At 46.0% G+C, this 20,957-nt stretch overlaps 1 protein-coding gene across 1 annotated transcript in view; it reads left to right on the forward strand.

Annotated features, from left to right (window-relative positions):
- The window catches only part of COQ8A (coenzyme Q8A), a 35,670-nt gene that overhangs the window by 9,302 nt on the left and 5,411 nt on the right, over positions 1-20,957 (forward strand). The window contains exons 4-10 of the mRNA XM_010163394.1: positions 4,310-4,384; positions 11,481-11,603; positions 15,644-15,729; positions 16,849-16,989; positions 18,219-18,300; positions 19,683-19,776; positions 20,651-20,792. Of these exons, the coding sequence (XP_010161696.1) occupies positions 4,310-4,384; positions 11,481-11,603; positions 15,644-15,729; positions 16,849-16,989; positions 18,219-18,300; positions 19,683-19,776; positions 20,651-20,792 (743 nt within the window). The remainder of the gene's footprint in view (positions 1-4,309; positions 4,385-11,480; positions 11,604-15,643; positions 15,730-16,848; positions 16,990-18,218; positions 18,301-19,682; positions 19,777-20,650; positions 20,793-20,957) is intronic.

Consider the following 20,957-nt stretch of genomic DNA (forward strand, 5'->3'; position numbering starts at 1 on the left):
TGAACCGTGGCTGTTCAGTGATGCTAAAAATGGTCCCAAAATGATTCATCTTGGAGGAAATGCTCATCTTGCAGACAAGGAACATGAAGGACGTCAGGAGTGACTTGTGCAAGGTCAGTAGACTAGTGGCCCAAAGGAGGAGAGTGCTTTTCTACAGCCGTGCAGGTTCTTTGGAGAGGTGACTTGTTCCTGGTAATAGGTGAATGGGTGGCAGCATGTGGTGGGTGGACCTTGGCTGGCAGCTAAGCCCCATGCAGCTGCTCATTCATTTCCTCCCACAGCAGGATGGAATAAGAAGAGCAAAAGCGAGAAAACTTGGGAGTTGAGATGAAGACAGTTTAATAGGTGAAGCAAAGCTCCCAAGTGCAAGCAAAGCAGCAAGAGGAGATTGCTCACTCCTCCCTATCAGCAGGCAGATGTCCAGACACTTCCTGGGGAGCAGGACCTCAGTGTCTGTAGCAGTCACTTGGGAAGGCAAACACCATAAACCCCAGTGTCCCCTCCTTTATCCTGCTTTCTGTAAGCTTTTACTGCTGAGCATGATATTATATGGTATGAATATCCCCGTGGGTGATTTGGATCAGCTGTCCTGGCCATGTCCCCTCCCAGCCTCTTGCCCACACCCAGTCTACTTGTTGTGGGGGCAAAGTGGGAAAAAGGAAAAGCCTTGATGCTGTGCAAACGCTGTCCAGCAACAGCTAAAACATTGGCGTGTTATTGACACTTGCAGTCACAAATCCAACACGTGGCATGATACAGGCTGCTAGAAGAAAATGAACTCCTGTCTCAGCCAGAGCTAGTACACAGCAGTGTCTGCGTTCAAATAACACGTGCCTAGACCACAGCCTTTTGGGTGGGTGGGTGTACAGAAAGGCCTGGAAAACAAATGAGTGGCATTTCAGGAGATGAGTGATGTGGCTCTGAACCCTCCTGTCTAGTACTGGCTTTCTGAATCCTAGAGTGTTAGTCTGGTTTGTAAGATGAGGAGAGGTGAAGTTCTCTGTGCTGGTTTTCGTTGTGTGTGCTCCAAATGCCTCAGTGAATGAAATTCAAGTTGGTAAAGGAGAAGGTCATACATTCCTAAAGTTCAGGGTCAGAGTGATCCCTAGCACTGATATTAGTAGATGGAGTTAGAGCCATGAGGAATTTAGCTCATTATTTAATTCCCCAGTTTCATAGTTCTTCTGATAATAACTCAATAAGAACAAAGGAATAACATCAGCAACAGAGACTTCTGAAAAGTGGCAGCTTTTTCTAAGCCCTGGACGTTCAGGGAAAGGGCCAGGTTTTGGCATTGCTTTGAGAAATAAAACTTTGAATTGTCACCTGTTTCTGGGTGATAGAAGGTTACATATACAGCTGACTTCACTTTTGCAGGCTAAAAAGCATTGTTAAGAAGCAGCAGACACTCAAGATGCACATGAATCCTGCACTGTCCCAAGAGTATTATCTACCCTCCTGCTACCACGTTTAGAGCAGGGCTGCGTATGCCCTAAGATGTTTCCAGGTAGTTACTGAGCATTTGAAGAAGCGATGCTGCCTTGCATTTTCAAGTAATGCCATGAGCTCTACATCCTGCTGTGCACTGTGATTATAGTGTGAAGATGCTGGAAGCCTTTGTTTAAACTTCAGATCTCTAAACCTTAGCAGCTGTTGAATGGTGAACTTGTTTATGCCTGGCTTTAGTTTATTCAAAACCATGGTTGACTGATGATTTGAGTTCATTTCCTAGCAAACTGGGACAGAGTGGACCAGTGAGTAAATTCTAAGAGGAGCTATTGTAACAGAAGCTCTTTTCTTAGTCTAGTCTGCAGCATGGTTTAGTTCAGATGCTCGACTGCGTACAGCCATGAGAGGGGATGTGCGACACACTCTTGCTTGGAGTCTGATGTTGCCTGCACTGATGTAAAGCACAAGCTGCTTTGGAGCATGCTAGAACTTCTCCAGCTTTACTCTGGAAGGCAGGGTAGAATCTGGTTCCTAGTCTTTTTGTTTGTCTTTGAAGTGGTTTGTGTCTTAACGATGAAGAGAGGTTAAAAACTTCAGATATGTTTTATTTTAGGTACAGGCAATAAGTCTCAGTAGTGAATGTAGAGCCTTTAGAAGGAGAGGCAGTGTATTTAATTTGGAACCAATTACTTCCAGCCCAGTTCAGCCTAGCTCTGATAATGACCAAGCTGACTTCTGATGGGGAGCATTGCTTTGGAGGTGGTGAAAGTGGGATCAAGGTCAACAGAAGTGCTCTGCGAGTGGTATTCAGTCTAGAAAATCCCATTTTGTTGATGAGGTACCTGTCTTCATTGGCTTCCTGTCTGACTCTCAGAACTTTGTGCTCCAAGTTACTGTCTTCGCCTGTGGGATCTGTTTGGAGATGACTGTTTATGAGCATTTTAATAGATATTGTTTATGCTTTGTTTGAAAAGTCTCTTTGCTTCTTTCCTGTGGTATCTACGGATGTTTTTCTCATTTTGTTCAGCTAATAAAATCTCTGGATTTCCGGTGCAAAAGACTTGCTTAGTGGTCAGGTGTGGCTTGGCACTATTGCACAGGTTAGCTAGTAACAGCAGACTTCCTTAGGCTTGAATTTGGCATTTCAGTGCTGCATCTCTATAGGAAAACTTGCCAAAAATACATAAAACTTGCAAAAGAAAAAGAACCCAAACCAACCAAAACTACAAAACAAAAACCCCCAAAGAAAACAGAATTTCAGGTTTTCTTTAATCTAAGTGTTATAATGTTAAAATCATGGCATCCTGTGAAAGTTACATTTTTTTCTGAATGTAGATTTCTGTATTATGCCATATGCTCTTAAACATTCATGTGCAATGGAGATGAAGGGTGGTGTGACAGTTAAAAGGCATGAGGGTGGCCCTGGAAGCAATCCTCATGGAGGCCCTGTAATGTCACTGATGTCTCCTGTGCTTCACTGTACGCTGGATTCTTTGACCCAGCACATGTAGCCTGCCTCATTGCAAGATGGAGCTGTTTCTGAAGCAGACATACTGTGCAAGTTTGGAATGTTATTGGTAGAGGTGGGGTGGTAATCACTGAGTGGGAGAGAGTGAAAACTCACTGTGCAAGATGAGGTTCAACTTATTTGTGCCCAGGCTTCCTCACTTGCGACTACAAAATGTGTGCGTGCATTTCCTCCTGCACACATGCACAAAATGCCATGTGCTGGTCAGCTGTACTTCCTTTATTGTTCTCGGTGTCCCCTGGGTGTTTTACCTGGGAAGCTGTCCCGTAGTGCCTCAAGGAGGGCTTGTCACCTGTTTCTGGGGTGCTTGGAAGACATACACACCCAGCACCACTCACAGTGTGGGAGTAAGGCATGGTGGGATGCACCATTGCTGAGGAGATGTGAAGGAGCACCAGCTCTTCTAGTTGGCCATGTCATTTATTATCCAGAAAAATCAATATTTTGAAATTAAGAAGGCAGAGACCTTTGGTAGTGTGGATTACTGTGTGATTAGATCTGTCTCTCATTTAATCTTTGGTATTTTCAGCAAGGTTATTGGAGGCAGATAACACTTCTTTTGTAGGCATAGCCTAATCTGTGGCCATGAGACAACGCCCTAGAATTCACTGCTTGCAAGGGTGATAGTGCACGTGGAGTGCTGGTGTTTGATCTCATGGTCTTACTGTTGGTGTGTGCGGTTATTCCCCAGCACAGCTCCTTGGGTTGCAGGTTACAACTCTGCTTGCATAAGGTGGCCCTTGGGAAAAACATGCTTCTGTTCATCATTGTCAACGAGCACGTGGAAGTTAAAGACAGTTAATGAGCACAAATAAACCTGAATGCTTAGACAAGTAGGGTCACGCAGCCTTAAATTCTACTGGCAGTGGTTTTATTTAAATAGAGTTTTGCTTCCCCCCACTGTGGTGGGGGTTAGGGGGAATTCTGTTCTTTCCTGAGAATTGTACTTTGAGAACCATATTTGAGAGACTTTTTTATTTTTTCCTTCCCTTCTCCTAAATTCCATGACTTGAGCCTATAGCAGGACCTCAGCCAGAGCACAGAGCTCTGAGTTGCACTTGTTGACATGCTTTATAAAAGTTGGACAGCCCAGACTATCATATCCCTACGATACCTGGCTGGCATGCTGGGCTGAAGTAGTACAGGAGAAAACTGTTTAGTGTCAAACTTGAAGATGACTCCATTGCAAAAGCCAGGATGTTCTGATCAACATGTTTTGCTGCTGTGCATTTGACCATTAAGGCTTAAGGTTAATTACAAAAAATGCCTCTCTGTGGCTCAGAAGGTTTTTTTTTTTATTCTGACCTGAGTCTTTTTCTTCTTATTTTAAAGGACTAGCAGTTGGTCTTGGCATTGGGGCCTTGGCAGAAGTCGCAAAGAAGAGCCTTAGACCTGAGGAACGCAATGGTAAGCCCTTTCTAAATCCTCCTTTTTTTTTTTTCTTTTTTCCCCCAGACACAGTTTACCTGTATTTGCAAGATTTTATTCTTTTGAAAGCTGGGATGGTGAGGCAGTCAGAATAACAGGGGGATGTGGGTAGTTATTTTGTTTTTAACATAATCCTTCTCCACCTCCAGACTCTTCTCCCATCTAAGTACACCACAGCCTCACTACATAGACAGAAGTCAGAGGTATATGTGAGAGAATGAGCTTATGCCAGCACAATTTGTACAGCTTACTTTCCCACAGCTACCCCCGAGTTTGAATACTGTCCCTGTGCCCATTCTTGGATTGTCTTGGCCTAACAATTTCTTTTAAGCTGTTCAGTGAAACCATGTAGTTCTATCAGTACAGAAACAGTAGATGAGCCTGTACATCTGAAAACTTTGTTAGCGGTTGCAGTCTGTTTGAAATTTAAGGATGTTCTCCTAGGAGGAACTTGGGAGGATGGCTGCTCTGATGAAACACTTTGTTTAGGCTTTGAGCAACCTGATCTAGTGGAAGGTGTCCCTGTTCATGGCAGGGGGGTTGGAACTAGATGACCTTTAAGGTCCCTTGCAACCCAAACCATTCTATGACTCTATGTATATGTTAAATTGCAATTATCTACTTCCAGTATCTATATTTTGCCTTCTAAAGGACTTTCATAACAGGTCAAAAGGCTGTGCCATGGAAATTGACCTGATCCTGTCTTCTTCCCAGCTTGTTTGAAGTTGGAGGTAAAATGTTCCTAAGTTGTACTTGGCCACATCATGGTGGCTTTCTTCTAAGCTTATGTGTTGGTAAAATATGGTGGTACCGAATGGTTGTGCGTGTGTGAAGTCAAATCATTCCTAGTTCAGAAGCATTGCTTTGAGATTATGACAACTGCTGGATCCTTGTAATTTTACTCTGTGGCCAGCAGTATTTTACTTCAAGGCTAGTTTGTGTCTTCCCTGTGGTCTTCTTTGGGGGTGGGGGAAGGATGGAGACTTGAGATAGTGTAAACCTCTATTCCAGGAGGTACTAGAGTGGCTGAAAACTGAAGAAATTTGAAGGGGGGAGAACCTTAAACAAACCCAACCAACCAAAAAACCCCAAACCAGACAGCACCCCAGCAGATGAAACACATTCCCTGTGGTGAGGGGACAGGAGTAAAGCAGGAGTTGTGTGTCACCCAGGACACTGCTTATTAGTGCTTGCATCTTTGTATTCCCTGTACAACTAGGCATGCAGGGCAACCCAGCAGAGAGAAAGCATCCTTGACAGAGTTGTTTCTGTCCATGACCTCTATGTTTGAGGCTGGGTGGGTTTATTTGCTTTGATTTTAAAAGCATGCATTTAGGCAAACATGGCCCATCCTGTAGAGAATCCTTGAAGGCTTTTGCTTTCAGCACTTGTGATGTTTGACAGGTTGTTCATACCTGTTGAAGCTGGTGATTTGCTTTGTTTTTAACGAGGAGGAGTTGCACAACTGATGGTATTTCTCTGCTTGCCAGATTATTTTCTAATTGGGCACACCCCAAAGTAAAAACATGAGCTTGCAGAGCTGTGAAATTCGAGGGAATAACATGAGCTTTGTTTTTCTTCCTTACAGCATGAGAAAGGACTATTTATTTATTTATTTTCTGTAGAGGACAACAGACACTTTTTCCTTGCAATAAAGCAATTGCATCTTTAGACGTTTTTCTTCTTGCTAGAGAAACTGTTGTTCCCCCATGTAACTATAACTTGGTGCCAGAAGCCTGTTCTACAGTCTGAGTCATGCTTTGGGAAGAGTCATTTTCTTGAACAAACCCTGATTAAAGAATAAGGCAATGAGAACTATGGACTTCAGTGCTAGGCAAGGGAGTTAGAAAATGACCTGGCTTTTATTTTTAGCTGTCTTGCTTTTGTTCTTGCTTCCCTTCTTGCTGTCATGTATCCTTACATAGGAGCTTGGAGTAATGATTACACTGTAAAGGAGAAGGGTAGTGGGACCGAGAATGGGCCAAGAGCAGCAAGTATTGAGGTGAGGCAGAAGTAAAAGACTATTTCATCCCTTGTTAATGAAATAACAACGGATAACGCTAAGCTCTTGGAGCTTCTCGGGCCAAGGACAGAGGAATGTCTTCAGGTGATCCAGCTACAGCTTCTGCCTAGTGTCCTCGGATGTGTTTTCCACAAGATTTTACAGTCATGGGTAAGGCTCCCTCCTTGGGCTCTGCTCCTGCAGAAATGCATGGCAGAGGATATGTATATCAGTTTTGAGTCCAAGATCCAATTTTCTTACTGTTCTTCTGGCAATACCATCCTTAGCTGTTGTTGGGGGTAATCTTGACATGGCTATCTCTACATTTCTTTAAAAAAAACCTCTGCAACCCTTTCATGATTTCAGTTTGAGGCATTTGTGTCCAAGTTTTCTGTCTGCCAGCACCATAAGCTTGTGCTAAGACCTGTCTCTGAGAATGACATAATATCCTGTTCTCTGGAAGCTGGTAGAGGATGTCTTTTCTCTCCCCACTTCTGCAATATTAATAGTAACTTATTGGCACTTCAGACTTAAACAAATGGGATGTGTATATGCCCCAAGGCATGCCTGAGAATTTCACATTCTCACTGACATCCAGCAGTTATGAAAAAGAACCTTCTCTTGTCCAGTCAGTACAAATGAAAGTGTCTTCTCTTTAAAATGGATCTAGAAATGCTGGTCATTCCATCACAAAACCACAAGCCAGAAACTCCTGAGCTAGAAGTGATCCCAGTAGAGTGACTTCCTCTTTCCATTGCCGTTATCAAATGGGGGGACCACAAATACCTACTCTCTTGCACATTCTTGAGCAACTGAACTAGTGCTGACCTGTCTTTTCCTGCTCAATTTCCACATCCTTGTTTAGTAGCCACAGGGCTCTTCTCTTTCTGCCTTGGTTTGTCTCTGTTTACATAAACAATTCACTTCCTAAGGATTTATCCTAGAACAAAAAAGTCTGGTGCAAGAGTTTGTGAATTTCTCCCTCTGCCATCCAAGCCTGATAGTCTGAACATAAATTCTTTCCATTGTCAAATGGAAAGTGTTGGTTTTGGGGTGTGTGTGTTTGGTGTGGTGTGTTTCTGTTTGGGGTTTGTTGTTTGATTGTTTTGTTTTTTGGTTGGTTTTTTTAAGGGCTGGAAGGCCTAATTCTGCCCTTTTTAAGTTCTTCAATAAGTGGTTTGGCTTTTTTTTTTTTTTTTTTTTTTAAGAGAATGGCTGTACTTGATTTCCAATGGAAATTTTCTTGGTAGGTTGATGTAACCAATTAAAAATAACCTCCTCAGTCAGTGGTGAACTTGATGACGGTCTTGGTATTTAGTGTGTGTATCTAAAGTGCAAGGCTGACATGGGGTGGGAATGGTAGGAGAGTAGAATAAATTTCCAGGAATAAAAATGAGAGTGCCCAGATAAATAGCTGCCATTACCTAGTTAAAGAGGTTCTGGGTTCAAGGTCAACTTTGTAACTTATTAATGACCTATACCAGGCTGTTCTCCTAGGCACTGTGCAAATCCTAGGCTGGGCAAAGCCCTGAAGGGCTGGCAGCTGGCCTGGGTTTGAATGTAGAGTTGTTTTCTTATGACAAGGAATACTGCCATCTCCTTGAGCTGTCAGTCCAAAATGCTTAGGCTATGTTCTTGACTCTTCCCTTGCCCCAAAGCTTGTGTGGTGGATTGTCCTAAAAACAAATGCACACAAAATCCCGTGGCTAGTTCTGCATTTGGCACTAGCAAAGGAGGTGGAAAAGTAGTGATACAGCCTTGTGTGAGATGCACACAGATGTGGAAGGGTTCACACCAATACTGGATTTGGAAAGGAGAACGTGGGTCAGGCACTCCTGAGGGTGCCTGCTGGCTGCCTCTGCTGTTGGAAGAGGCAGCAGGAGTCCTCATTTCAGAGCTCTCCTTGTTGCCACAGCTTGTTTAGATGTGACTTCTATTTGTCTTTTTTTTCTTTCCCTGATGAAATAGGTAAAAACAAAACAACAAAAAAACCCCCACAATTTATGTGATCTTAAGATGGGGAATAAATTGTTTGTAGCATCCAAAGGTGCCAGCAGTCTTTGGGGAAAAATGTTAACTCACTGAAAATTGGCATATTTCTTCCTGAACTTGTGTGAGGTTTTATCCCCACTTCCTTTCCACCTAGCCCTGGAAGCCTATGTCTGTTTTCTCTCCACTTGCCATTTACATACTTCTGCTTTTAACTCTTGCTTTCTGGTCACCTTCTTGTTCATGCACACTTTTAACGAAGTACATAAACAAGCAACAGCTGATCACGTGCTGTTGGGCTGCTTGAGGATCAGGTAGTGCCTCTGTGGGCTTGAGTTCAATGAGAAGTATGCCAGGAGGAGAGAATGGGGAGTGCCTGTGTTTGGCTCTTTCTCTGATAAGACTTTTTTAAAGTTGTCAGGGTTCATTGGCTTCTGGAATTGACTTAATTATTAACTCCTTTATCCTCCTGTAGACTCAAAGGAGGATGGTTTTTTTTTGTGCAGATGGTGTGAAGGAAGGTAAGGCTTTGACTCAGTATTTTCCCTACCTCCTGTGTGTCTGATGGAGCTTGTACAAGGGATTACTTGCCTCATCATTGCTAAGGACACAGAGTTTTCTTGATGGGCCAGTTGAGAGCCAGAGCTCTGTTAGATGGCTCCAAGCACTCCACTTTCCAGGGACAGCTTTTCAAGTGGGCAATGTCAGATCCTTCTGCCCTGAGCAGCTGTACCTATTCAGTCTCTGACTCCTTACATCCAGGATCCAGAGCAAAACGTGCTCAGAGGATTGCTGTGTGTGATGCAAATAGTGACTTCTGGACCCCTCTTGATTCTCTGCATCTTGCTCTCAAGAGCAGGATAGTTGTCCTGTGTACTTCCTCCTGGTGTTTTCATTCCTCTCTCCTTTTCATGTACATTCCTCACTTAGGAGAGGGATTTGTACAGAAAGATGTCCCACATGCAGTGCCATCTTCCTGCTCACCCACAAAACAGGTGAAGGAAAGAAAGGGGGGGGGCTGAGGACAGGGAAGGGCAGTGCTTGGCACCTTCGTGCACTGCCAGTGGAGAGTTCAGTGGTGTCACTTCTCGAGGGAAAGCTTTGTAAGCAAGCCAGCTGCTTGCAGGGGCTGAAGGATGTCTGTCCGATCAGTAACATGCTTAGCACCTCAGAGAAGTGGTAACACGTTGCATGAGCCACGAGAGTTTAGAGAGCAGCTACTTCAAACTCACACTTAGTTCTTTTTTCTGTCCCCTGGCCAGTGTGAGCTCCCTCTGTCTTCCTTCCTGAGAGGCTAGCTGGAGATAGAGAAGATCTCTTGCTGCTCTAGTCACTGCATGGTTACACCAGTAATTTCCATCTGCCTGAGATCTTCAGGGCTGTTGCAGCTGCTCTGCCTTTTTGAGTCCTGCTTGTTGTACGTGGGGGCTTCAGCTGTTCTGTCCTTAGTACCCTTTCCTCTGAAGTGTTGAAAAAATTGATGTTGCTCCAAGATCAGCATACCAGCTGTGGGCCCTGCAGCCTGGCTGTAAGACCTGACCTTCCTTCTGCTTGGCTCTCCAGCAGCAGGAGCTGATCTGCAGCTCCAAGAGAAGTGGTTGGCGGGTGCCTGCCTGCCCCTTTTGTCCCTGCTCTACCGGACATTGCCCCGAGGAAGGAGTTTTGGAAAACAAAACAAACCAAAACCAACAAAACAACCCAACCAAACAACAACAACAAAACCCCAAATCCCTCACAAAACAAACCCAAAAAACCCCGCAAAAACCAAACACAACAACAAAAAAAACATGGAGGGGGATGTGCTTCTTATGCCGTATAGAAGCCACATTGCACACTGGGTACCTGGGACTGTGGCACTGGTGTGTAGATGGCCTCAGTGATCACTCAGTGAGCCTGCCAGACATCAGGCTTTACCCTGGGGGACAGGAATGTGTGTGTTTGAGTATGTATATCTGGGCCTTGTTCTGTGCAAGCTGATGCTTGTATGACTGATGGGAGTAAGGACAGAAGGGTTTGGCCTCCTCCCTGCACAGCCTCTGTGTACAGTCAGAACAAGTGTCTAACTCCATTGAGATGATGTCCTGTCTAAAGGCAGCATCTTTCTCAGGAGCAAGCAGCCCATGAGAACGTGGCAAGGAACGCCACACGTGTCAGGATGTAGGAGGGGAAAACGCTGGCAATCTTGACAGCAGGACCGCTCCACCAAAATTGTCTGAGAAGAGCATAGTATCACAGATGAGAACTCCTGCTGGGCTTCTCCTGTGCAGGCTGTCTCCAGCCTCCTGGGGTTTGACTAGCTTGATTAACCTTATCACAGATTTACAATCTGCTGCTTTTTCAAAATGCTGTATGCAGCCATGGTGTTTTGGGGTTACGGTGTTAGGAGAGTTTGTTTTGCCTGTGCATCAGGAGACAGTAAATTTCAGTTTAATTAGAAATTTATTGTGGATGTGGAGATGTGAAAGCTGTGTCTGCTGTTTGCACATTTCTAGTGCACACTCTGGATGTGCAATTACACAGCAGTATGTTTGTGTATGAACACGTGTGTTTCAGACAAGAATTATTTGGTATGAGAAAAGAGGTTTGGGGCTGGTGTGAATCCCACCCTATAAAGTGCCAGCATGTGCTCAGTCTATGCCGATGGGCTGTCGAGGCTTTTGACAATTCTCCCTTGCTGTGGCCCACCCCAGCTGCTCTTCTGAGGCTACATCTATGCTGCAGCCTACGGTGTGGGACTTGGGAGACCTTTATGTAGTGTTTGAGGCTGAACTAGCTGGTACAGTGAGTTCAAGCACCAACATCTGCCCAGGATCCTGGACAGTTTGCATAGCAGCAGAGACATCCATGGAGACTGTAACTTGCTGCTGGTGGCCCTCAAGCCAGCAATGTCAGACTTGTCACGAGACACATGTACAACTTCAGTCCATGCCCCTGGCTTGCAGTAAAGGTGCTGAGGGTAGTCCTAGTTTGATTTCTCTGGGGAGGGGCAAATCTGCTATTGAATGTGGGCTAGCTAACATGATGAAGTGCACTTGCAGAGATAAGGGTGTTCTTCATCCATATGCTTTCTCTCCTTGCCCTCAGGAAAGAAAGCAGTGATGGATTCTAGCCCATTCCTGTCAGAGGCCAATGCAGAAAGAATCGTGAGAACCTTGTGCAAGGTCCGGGGAGCCGCACTGAAGCTGGGACAGATGTTAAGCATTCAAGGTAAGAGCTACCACAGGTCCTCAGCTATCCTCCTTGCCTGCTGTTGGGCAATTGATTTCTAGTGATACATGGTCAGCTGTCTGGAACTGGTCAGTGTTAAGTGAATGTGGAGAGACTATACAAGTGGCTTTCTGATGTGACAGCAGTGACAGAGATGTGTTTGATTCAGTTCAGTCTAATCCTGGTATGGAATAACTAGATGTGTGCATTATATACCACGACTTTCCCAATGCCCTTGTTGTGTCAGGCAAACAAGGCAACAGTCCCTGTGAATTGTAAAGCCTGTGATAAAAGCAATGGTTGGGAAGCAGGGCTGTATCACACTCTACACGCAGGTGTCCTGCTAGAAAGGAGGAGAATGAGGACAAGAACATGATCCTGTTCTTTGTTCACCAAAAGTGGTCAAGGTTATATCCACATCCCTCCCTCTCCCATTACAGCAACCTGTTGGTGGTTTACATGCTGTGTTGGCACTGAAGCTTTGCCAGAAAGGCCAGTACAGCTGATAATGTTATCAGGTATAAAATATTTGTTTTCATCTTGAGGAGACTTCAGACTTTTACTTACTACGTTGGGCTCTGAAGTCGGTGATCACAGGTGAAGGCATGAGTGACATCAGGTTCTGCCTTGAACTGTTAGGTTACCCCTGGAAGACAGGGGTAACCTAACAGTTACCCCTGAATTCAAACCTTATCTGGACCTATCCACTTGGCCTTCCTGCCCAACTTGATAAGGAAAGAAAGAACCAACTAAAAATAGCTGTTACACTTGCCTGGAAAGAGCTTTCAAGATGTCACTGAAACTGAGTCAGTGTCTGAGTGTTTGAAGTCCTCAGCTTGCTTGACTTGTGCTTCTACTTGCATTTTTTTAAGTGTTGACTGATGAGGCTGGATCTAGTATTGTATTAAGTAACTTGGGCTAGTCAGTAAAGCAAGACCAGCTCCTGTTCCAGAGAGCCCTGATTGTGGCATTTCATTGTTCTTCATTTGCTAATCACTTGTAGGCGCGTGCCAGGCTGATGGCAACATGAGCAAAGCTGGGTGGGAGGCAGCAGCTGCTACCTCAAAGGCTGCCACCCATGTGCTGTTTTCTCACCCTCTAGAAACTGCCAGGTGCCAATGACTGATGGTTCACAGTGCAGATCCAGGAGGAGCTCTTGTGCTCCTTACTTTCTGTGGCCAGTGCCTCTGGTATGTGGGGTGAGTGAGCCATGTCTGGAAATCAACTCTGAAGTTAACTTGTATACTGTAGGTGGGGATTAATTGTTGTACCTGATGTGTGCCCAGAGCCTGGTCACAGCCGCCCTAGGCTTGGATGTGAGTGAAAAGGCAATAGCTGTGAAAGGCCAGCTCTGGGGAGCAGAAATGCTCTGGATTTTTCTCACTTGCCTTCTGTCTCCTGTTACTGAGCTCTGGCCCAAGCGTCAAACACTTGCTGATTGACTTCACTGGGTGTCAAGAACATACATGCCTCCAGCAACCAGCCCTCATTTGACTCTTGGCGCTAAGTGTGTGGAAAGCTGCAGTGCTTGATGAGAACATAATCTCCTGGTAACCTTGCTGAGGGACATTGTGGTGAAATAAGTGAGACACTTTCAGCAGTGTGGAGTATCCAGTTCTTGGGCTGGCTGTGTGGACAGGAGGGTTTCACGTAGTTCCTGCTACTTCATGGGCTTTGTGGCCTGGAAAGTTTGAATTGGCTTCTTTATTAACAGGGATGTGTGCTAACGAGCACAAGGGCCTTGTCCAAGGGCAGCTGAGCACCCGTGAGCTAAACCACCCAGAAGTTACAAAGCACTGTCCTTAAAAACCCTGATGGTCACTTTTGGGAGTCAGTGGATTTGTTAGGGACCCACATCCCTGAAGGTCACGCACAGAAAGGATGCCGGGGCCCAAAGTCATCGTGTGTTCTGGTGCACGACCTCTGGAAGATGTTGGAAAGGCAGCTGTATTTGCCCATGGAGAATGCCCTGCCTTGACTCTTGCTTCGTGTTTCATTCCAGTGAGGCCTCATCAGTTTACCACAAAGACGTACAGCCTTGTTCATCAGCAGCATGTTGTAAGCCTCGTTTTGTCAGAGCTGCCTCCGCAGCATGACTGATTTTTAGCGTTGCTGCTGAGTTTCTGTACAGTCAGTCTGGACTTGCAGGTTTCTTGGCATTGTGCTAATGAACAAAGCAGTGGTGGTCAAGCAGACCCAGTTAAGAATGCTCTCTGCGACTAAAGGTTGAAATGTCTTGTGAGTTTTTTGGATGTCAGCAATAAGCAAAACAACAGAAGCTGATCCTAAATGCATATGGCAGACCCTGGTACCTTGACACAAATGACTTCTTGGGAGCAGGAATCACTTTTAGTGAGGTCCATTCTCTTTCTGCACAGTCATCCTAGGAGATGCATGTTACATCATGGTGGCTAATACTTTCATGTACCTCTGAGAATAGTTTTTATAATGTTCAGAGGCTTGGCAGTGATACAACATTGATGATAGAACTGGAGTTTCTATCTTTCAGTGTTTGGACTGCGCACATAAATGCAATGTCTAGCCTTCTTGCAGGGTTATAACGTCACAGCAGGAGTTTCACTCGCTGTTCCTGCAAAGTCTGTTCAGCTCTGAGTTGCAGTGACAGAATGGGAACTCCTCTTTAAAACTCCTGTTGATTCCACAGTGGGGTTTTGTTAGTACTTTTAAATGCTGCTCATGGCTTCAGTGGGAATTTCTAAACAAGGCTGAGTGTTAATGTCATGCCTCTGCATTATGTATCTTCTCGCCATTCCTTTCCACCGCTGTTCCCAGGACAGTGCTCTTAAGGTAGCTGTTTGTTTCTTGTTTCCTGGGATAGACTTAAGGCTGTACGTGCTTCTGTAAATGCAGAGGAATGATAGATTTTTATTTGAATGTCACAAGCACATGAGTTCTCAAGATTAAGGCTGGTAGCCTGGGCTTTTTTTCCAGTGTTGGGAGAGCAGCAGATAAATCTTAACTCCTTCATAAGCCTTTATGAAATTAGAAGTTTGCCAGAACCGATGGATGTTCTCTGGGCTGTCATAGAAGCCTTTGCTCAAAGGAGAGGACTAATTTTTTGAGATGCCCCTACCCCTCTTCTTTCTTATGAGTGTAAATATTTGCTTGATAAACCCTTCTGACTCTTAAAATAACTTTCTTTTGGCTCAGCTGTGTTTTCTTCTACCTACTTGTAGTTACTTTGCATTTGGGCAGTTCTTTACAACAGCAGATGCTAAATCTTGATTCCCCTGGGAGTTCAGTACTTGTGTAAGTGGTGTTTTACCATCGCACAGCTTTCTAGAGAAGGTGCTGCCCATCAGAATTAACTGGATTAAACCACACCATGAACCTGGGAGTGCTGAGATGGTTCTCCAGAGGGTTCCCTCTCTGACCTGTGTTTCCATGACACAGTGGCCTCTCCTAGACCTGAATGCTGTACTGCTCTCTCAGCAAGAAGATGGCTGGTGGATGACAGAGGCTTTTGTAGAGCATGTTGCTCTTGGGTTTGTGCAACCTCCCATCACACCAAAAGCCTCTGCGCTGTGCAGAGCTGCCCGCTGCTCTCAGCAGTGCTGCTGGACAAAGCCAGGGAGCACTATGATGACTGATGCTTGATTCCAAAGTATAAAACATTTCTCAGCATGCTTCCTAGTGTATTCATACTTTGTCTTCCCCTTGGTAATTGGGAGGGGATGCTCAGAAACTTTCTCCTGCTGCAGCAGTGGGGTAGCTTAGGAGATGTTTGGGTAACACGCAGTTGTTTGCAAGAGTGAAGAGGAAGGAGCAGCTTTTTCCCTTTATTTTGCTACTTGCATACAGGAGTTCTGTTTGTCTCATTTCTAAAGGTGTGATGCCTCAGGTGCTGCGTCTGGGTATGGAGAGTTTCTGAACTACAGTTATTTCCGAAACCTTCACTGGGGTGTGCTTGGGGGCAGGACAGCCTGGCTTGTCTGAATGCAGGTGCATGTTTCTCTGCGTGCTGAAGAACTGGAGAATGCAGTGCTTGTGCTGACTGCTGTGTGCTTTTTCCTTGGCAGATGATGCCTTCATCAACCCCCATCTCCAGAGGATTTTTGAGCGTGTACGTCAGAGTGCTGACTTCATGCCGATAAAGCAGGTGATGGTAAGGAACATTCCTTCCTGCTTATCATGGGACGAGGGGCAATAACAGAATAAATGTCACCTGTGGCAAACCCCAGTAAAGGAGGTGGATGGGGATTTTGCTAAAGAGTATTCTTTCAACAAATGTTGCCTATTTTCATTTGTGGGTAACATCTGATTCCTTATCTCAATTATGTGCTGCCTTTTCTCTCCAAAACATTGAAGCTTAGCTCTAGGCAGAGGGAAAAATGTGTGGGGTTTTTTTAAGTCCCAAGACTATGCTGATGGAGCAGGATGTTTCCTACAAATATTATTTTAGGATCTTGTTGAATGTAGCCTCATCTTCTGTTTCCTCTGTCTTGTCTTTCTCATGGACATTAATCCAGTGTCTAGAAGTACCTACATCCCACTTTAGAGACAGACTTACAAGCCTTAGTCTGATGGAAAATTAACAGCAACTCCATCCTTACTTTTTTGGTTAAATCTAACCTGCTATCAAGAAGAGCCAGAATGAAGCAAACTAAGTTGCTTTCCCCAACGTACATGTTCTCTCTTTCTCTCTACTTCCTTCTGGAAATTCAGATGTGAAGGGTGATGCAAAAGGAATTGCCAGCACTACTTATCTTCTGAAAGACACTGAGCAGAGCCAGAACCCGGCAGTCTGGCAATGTAGCAAAAAAGCTGTTAAAGCAGGCTGTGATGTTTAATTGTCAATACTGCCTTAAAGAGAGTCAGTCTTGCATGCCTGGATTGCTTCTGTTCAGCTTGGCAGCATGATGAAAGAGGAGAAATATCTAGCTCCTTGTTAATTTTCTGGAAGATGACAAGTGGCGCCAAAAAGGGGACTTTTGTATTGCTGAGGCAGTGATGTTTGTGCTCAAGATCTCTGTCCCTTAGGCCAGAGCAACAGAGCCTTATACAGATCTGATCAGCATCTATTTAGTGCTGAGGAGCACTGCTGGCTAAACCACTCCTCACGATGGTGTGCAATGATGGGGAAGGGAGGACCATCTAGAAAGCAGGATATAGGTACTCAGAACTACTATAGACTGTGTGAGTCACCTTAGAGGAACGTGATTTTAAATAGTGAAAATCTTAAATCTTTGCTTCCTGTACCCTGATGCATTCTTTTTGTTTGTAGAAAACTCTGAACAATGATCTTGGCCCCAACTGGAGGGATAAACTGGAGTCCTTTGAAGAACGCCCCTTTGCTGCTGCTTCAATTGGTCAGGTTCACCTGGCACGCTTGAAAAACGGGAAGGAAGTTGCCATGAAAATCCAGGTGGGCTTTACAGACCAGCCTGTCTCTTGTCTGTGCCCCGTAGAGGGAAAGGGAGCTGCATAAGTATGTTTATTGCTAGATAGAAACATTTTAATGCAAATTAAAATTTGGGTCCAGCAACATCTTACCTAGTGCAAGCAGAAGAGAGGGACAGAAAAGGTTCTGCAATTTGAGCTGGTCTCTGACTTGGCTGAGCAGGAGACAGCTCATAGGTGTATCACTGCAGTGTGGGGATAATGGTGGTGAGGGACTGTGTACTTTTAGGGCCATGTGTGAGGGTCCTACGGCTTCATAGGTCAGTTTGCTTTCTGGGATGTGCACATGCCACATGTCACTTTCTGGCCACAGCCCAAAGGTTAAAGAAGTTTTAAGTGACAAGCAGGCACTGACTGTTGAGCGGTGGCAGTCTGGCAATGCAGGAGGGTGTTCACCAACTCACACTAAAGCTGTCAGCAACTGCAAGCAGGTATTTCTAACAGAATTGAGTTCTGAAGCTGAAAGCCCTTGTACAACATGGTTTAATCTAAAAGAGTGAGATCCCTTGCTGACTGAGCAGGTCAGCAAGGGATCATGCAACGTTGGTCATCTGGTTGTTGGTTTTTGTAAAGTGAGGAGACTTTAGAAACAGTATGGATGGGTACTGCTGTCTTCTTCTCGAGCCATTTGTGTCCAGAGTACTCTCTGCAGTTAGGCCAAAGTAAAAGCAATAGAGAGTGAACCCTGGAGCACATTCTGTTCCACAGCAGTGTAGGCTGGTTCCGTTCTTGACAGATGAGGTGAGAAAGAACAGGAGGCATATTTGCCAGGACTGGGCTGGCACCTCACTGCTTGCCCTTCTGCTGTGGATGAAGCACTCTGGGGCTGTCAGTAGCATGTCCTTTCAGCTGTGCTAGGGAAATGGCTGACTGTCATCTCGGTGAGATTTCTGTGTCTGAGAACCTTCTGTGTGTTGGGAGAGTCCCTGTCAGAGGACCTGAACAGGCCATTCTGCTTGCAAGGAGCTGCATCTTAGCCTGTCTCTCTGTCCCCCACTTTAGATGCTTGGCTTTAAATAACTGAAATAATACCCTTTTAGAGGAGGGGTGTGTGGCTCAGGCATGCCCTGGTTCATGGCCAGGCTGTAGGTGGCTGTGTTGTAGGGGTCAGGGGATTCTGAAAGTGTTTTTATCTTACTCTGTCAAACGGGATCATCTAGTCTCAACGCTGCCCTCTGCCATTCTGTCCTGCAGTACCCTGGAGTCGCCCAGAGCATCAACAGTGATGTTAACAACCTGATGACTGTCCTGAGCATGAGCAATATTCTCCCTGAAGGTAAAAAGACAGAGACCTTTGGCAGGCCCTGTGTTCCCGCTGGCTTATGTTGAGCTCTGCCAACCTCTTCCAAGGGGTGTGTTGCATGCTTCTCTCCATAGACTGGAGGGAGAAAACAGCCTCAAGGAAACAGTGAAAAGGACTTAAGGATTGCTAAGTCTGCCCAGGAGCAGATCTCCTGAAGAAAGCAAGAGAGGAAGTAGATGTGGGCAGTGGGTGCAAGGCCAATTTGGGGAGCCGTGCTCTGCTCCCTTCTCCTGCTGCAGAGCTGCCACTGCCTTTGCTGGGCATGTGCCTGCTCCAGTGTCTACTCAGTGGGGTGGGAAGTGTGTGCACCTGTACTGGTTTTGCCTGGCCATGTATATGCATGCACCTGCCAGGGTAATGTATAGTTGTCCCTGTGTGCTCTTTATAGTGAAGGACCCATAGAGACTCTTGGCAAAGTGTAAAGTGTCTGGGTGTACTTTTGATGGCTTTCTAGGCATGAAGCATGGGCAGTGTTCAGGTTAGGTAGCCTTGCTTTGTCCCTGTTATTTTCTGGTACAGTTGGCAGAACTCATTCTTCTCCATGTTTCCTGTAGCCCTCCATGCCTGCCATTCTCTGCTCTTCCCAGTCAGAATTCTGGAGAGGTGGGGAACTGTCAGGCTTGGAGCTTGCTCAGTGTCCCAGCACACAGAGAAGTCCCTTTCCCACAGGGAATGCAGGACTTACTACTACTTTTTCCAGATATCTGCCTGCAGCAGCTTAGTGGGACTGTACAAGTAGTGCTTTAAAACCAAGCTGGGTTCTGACAAAACCTGGGGCTGTTCTCTGGTGGGTGGGCAGGGCCCTGCAGAGGCTGCTGCAGTCCCAGCTGTGTCTGGCCCAAGAAATAGATTGGTCTTCCAACGCGAAGACTGGACTTGGCAACTCGGGCCCTGGCTACGTGCTGCAGCAGTTCACTCTTAGTCATGCTGCCAGTTTCTGCCTGACAGTACCTGCTCCCAGCTGTAGGTAGATACAGTTTGGAGCCTTTTTTTTTTTGCTGCTTTTACCCAGGCTAGTGTTTGGGTGCTTGTACTCCTTGGTGTGTGTCTCTGCACAACTATGCCAATACCAGGATCATGGCTTGGGCTGTGAGGTGAGAGTCAGGGAGGATGGAGCCCTGCTGTACAAGAACTGTCTGTATGTATCTTGCTTTAGGAGCAGCTGTGTAGCCTTGGTCTGGGATTACCTGCAGCACCTCTGTCCAGTTAGAAACATGCTTTGGTTTTCTGGGGCCTCTTGTACTCTTCAGCTCAGGTGGATAGCAGGCTGCTCCTCAGCTGCAGTTTTGGGAAGCTTAGCCTGGGGCACTCCTTTTTTTCTAAGGCTACTTTCTTCTCTGCCATTTAACTTTCAGGTTTGTTCCCTGAGCACTTGATTGAAGTCCTGAGCAGAGAGCTGGCCCTGGAGTGTGACTACCAGAGAGAAGCTGCCTGCGCAAGGAAATTCCAGTATGTTCACACCATTACCTTCCACCCCTCCCATCTCTGTGTGTGTGTGTGAAATGCAAGAGAGGTTGTTTAATTTCAGGGACAGCTGGGAGATGAATGCCACGCTCTGGGATGTAGCACAGGGGAAGGGTGTGTGTTAGTGGCCTGAGCTGTCCCCTGGAGTTACCACCTTGTCTCAGCCAGGCGTATTTTCAGTCAGCTGAAATGTGATGGCATATCCTCTCTCCTTCAGCGTGAGCCTGTCTGTTTTTCCACGTGTGAAAGCACTGCAGTAACTCCTGAGGCCAGGTTGCAGGGCTGTTCTCTGTTCTCTGTACTCTTATGTCAGCCTGCTGTAAGCATCTCCCATCCTTTAGTCTAGGCAGCTTTTCAGTTCAGCTCTCTTACAGCAGTTAACACCATGACTGACTGCTCTCGTGGCTTGCTGTAGCAGTGGGGTCCAGATTGTTTTTACATGAAGGCTGGATGAGGGAGAGCTGTTGGAGGGTGGATGCCTCTCCTGTTCCTCTGCAGAATTGCCCCTGTGGCATTGCTCCCCTTGGAAAAGGCCTGTTTCTTCCATGTTACGTGTTGTCTTGCCCTGAAGCAAAGTGGGGTGAGCAAAAGAGCCCAGTGCCCCTTGACGTGCCAGCCTAGAGCCCTGCTAATATCGCTGCTCTGTCAGGAGATGTGACCTCAGGAGCTGGCAGCAGCTGTAAGTCACTAGCATGGTTTCTGGAGACTTGATCCTTACCTGTAACTGCTGAGGAAAATGTCTCCTGGCAGCCTCAGCCAGAGTGTGAGGAGAGGCTGTGTGAAGAAGGAGGCTGTGTGGTGGAGGGGCCCAGCTGCTCTCAGATTCCTAACCTTTTCCTCTCCTTTCTCTGTCCTCTAGGGAGCTGCTGAAAGACCACCCCTTCTTTTACGTCCCAAGAGTAGTGGATGAGCTGTGCAGCAAGCATGTCCTGACTACAGAGCTGGTGTCTGGCTTCCCCTTGGATCAAGGTGTAGAACTGAGCCAGGAGATTCGGAATGAGGTACTGTGGGGTGGTCTTCCTTCTTCCCTTGCTCAGAGCAGCGTGCTTGGCTGCCTGCTGACTGGTAGATCAAGGGATGCTTTGTGGGAGGGCAGACCCTGAGCAGTGCAAAGCAGGGCTGGAGTCAGGCACTGTCTGGAGCCTCTCGGAAGATTTCTGTGTAGG

Source organism: Antrostomus carolinensis, unplaced genomic scaffold, assembly GCF_000700745.2.
Source record: "Antrostomus carolinensis isolate BGI_N321 unplaced genomic scaffold, ASM70074v2 scaffold632, whole genome shotgun sequence".
Classification (NCBI taxonomy): Eukaryota; Metazoa; Chordata; class Aves; order Caprimulgiformes; family Caprimulgidae; genus Antrostomus; species Antrostomus carolinensis.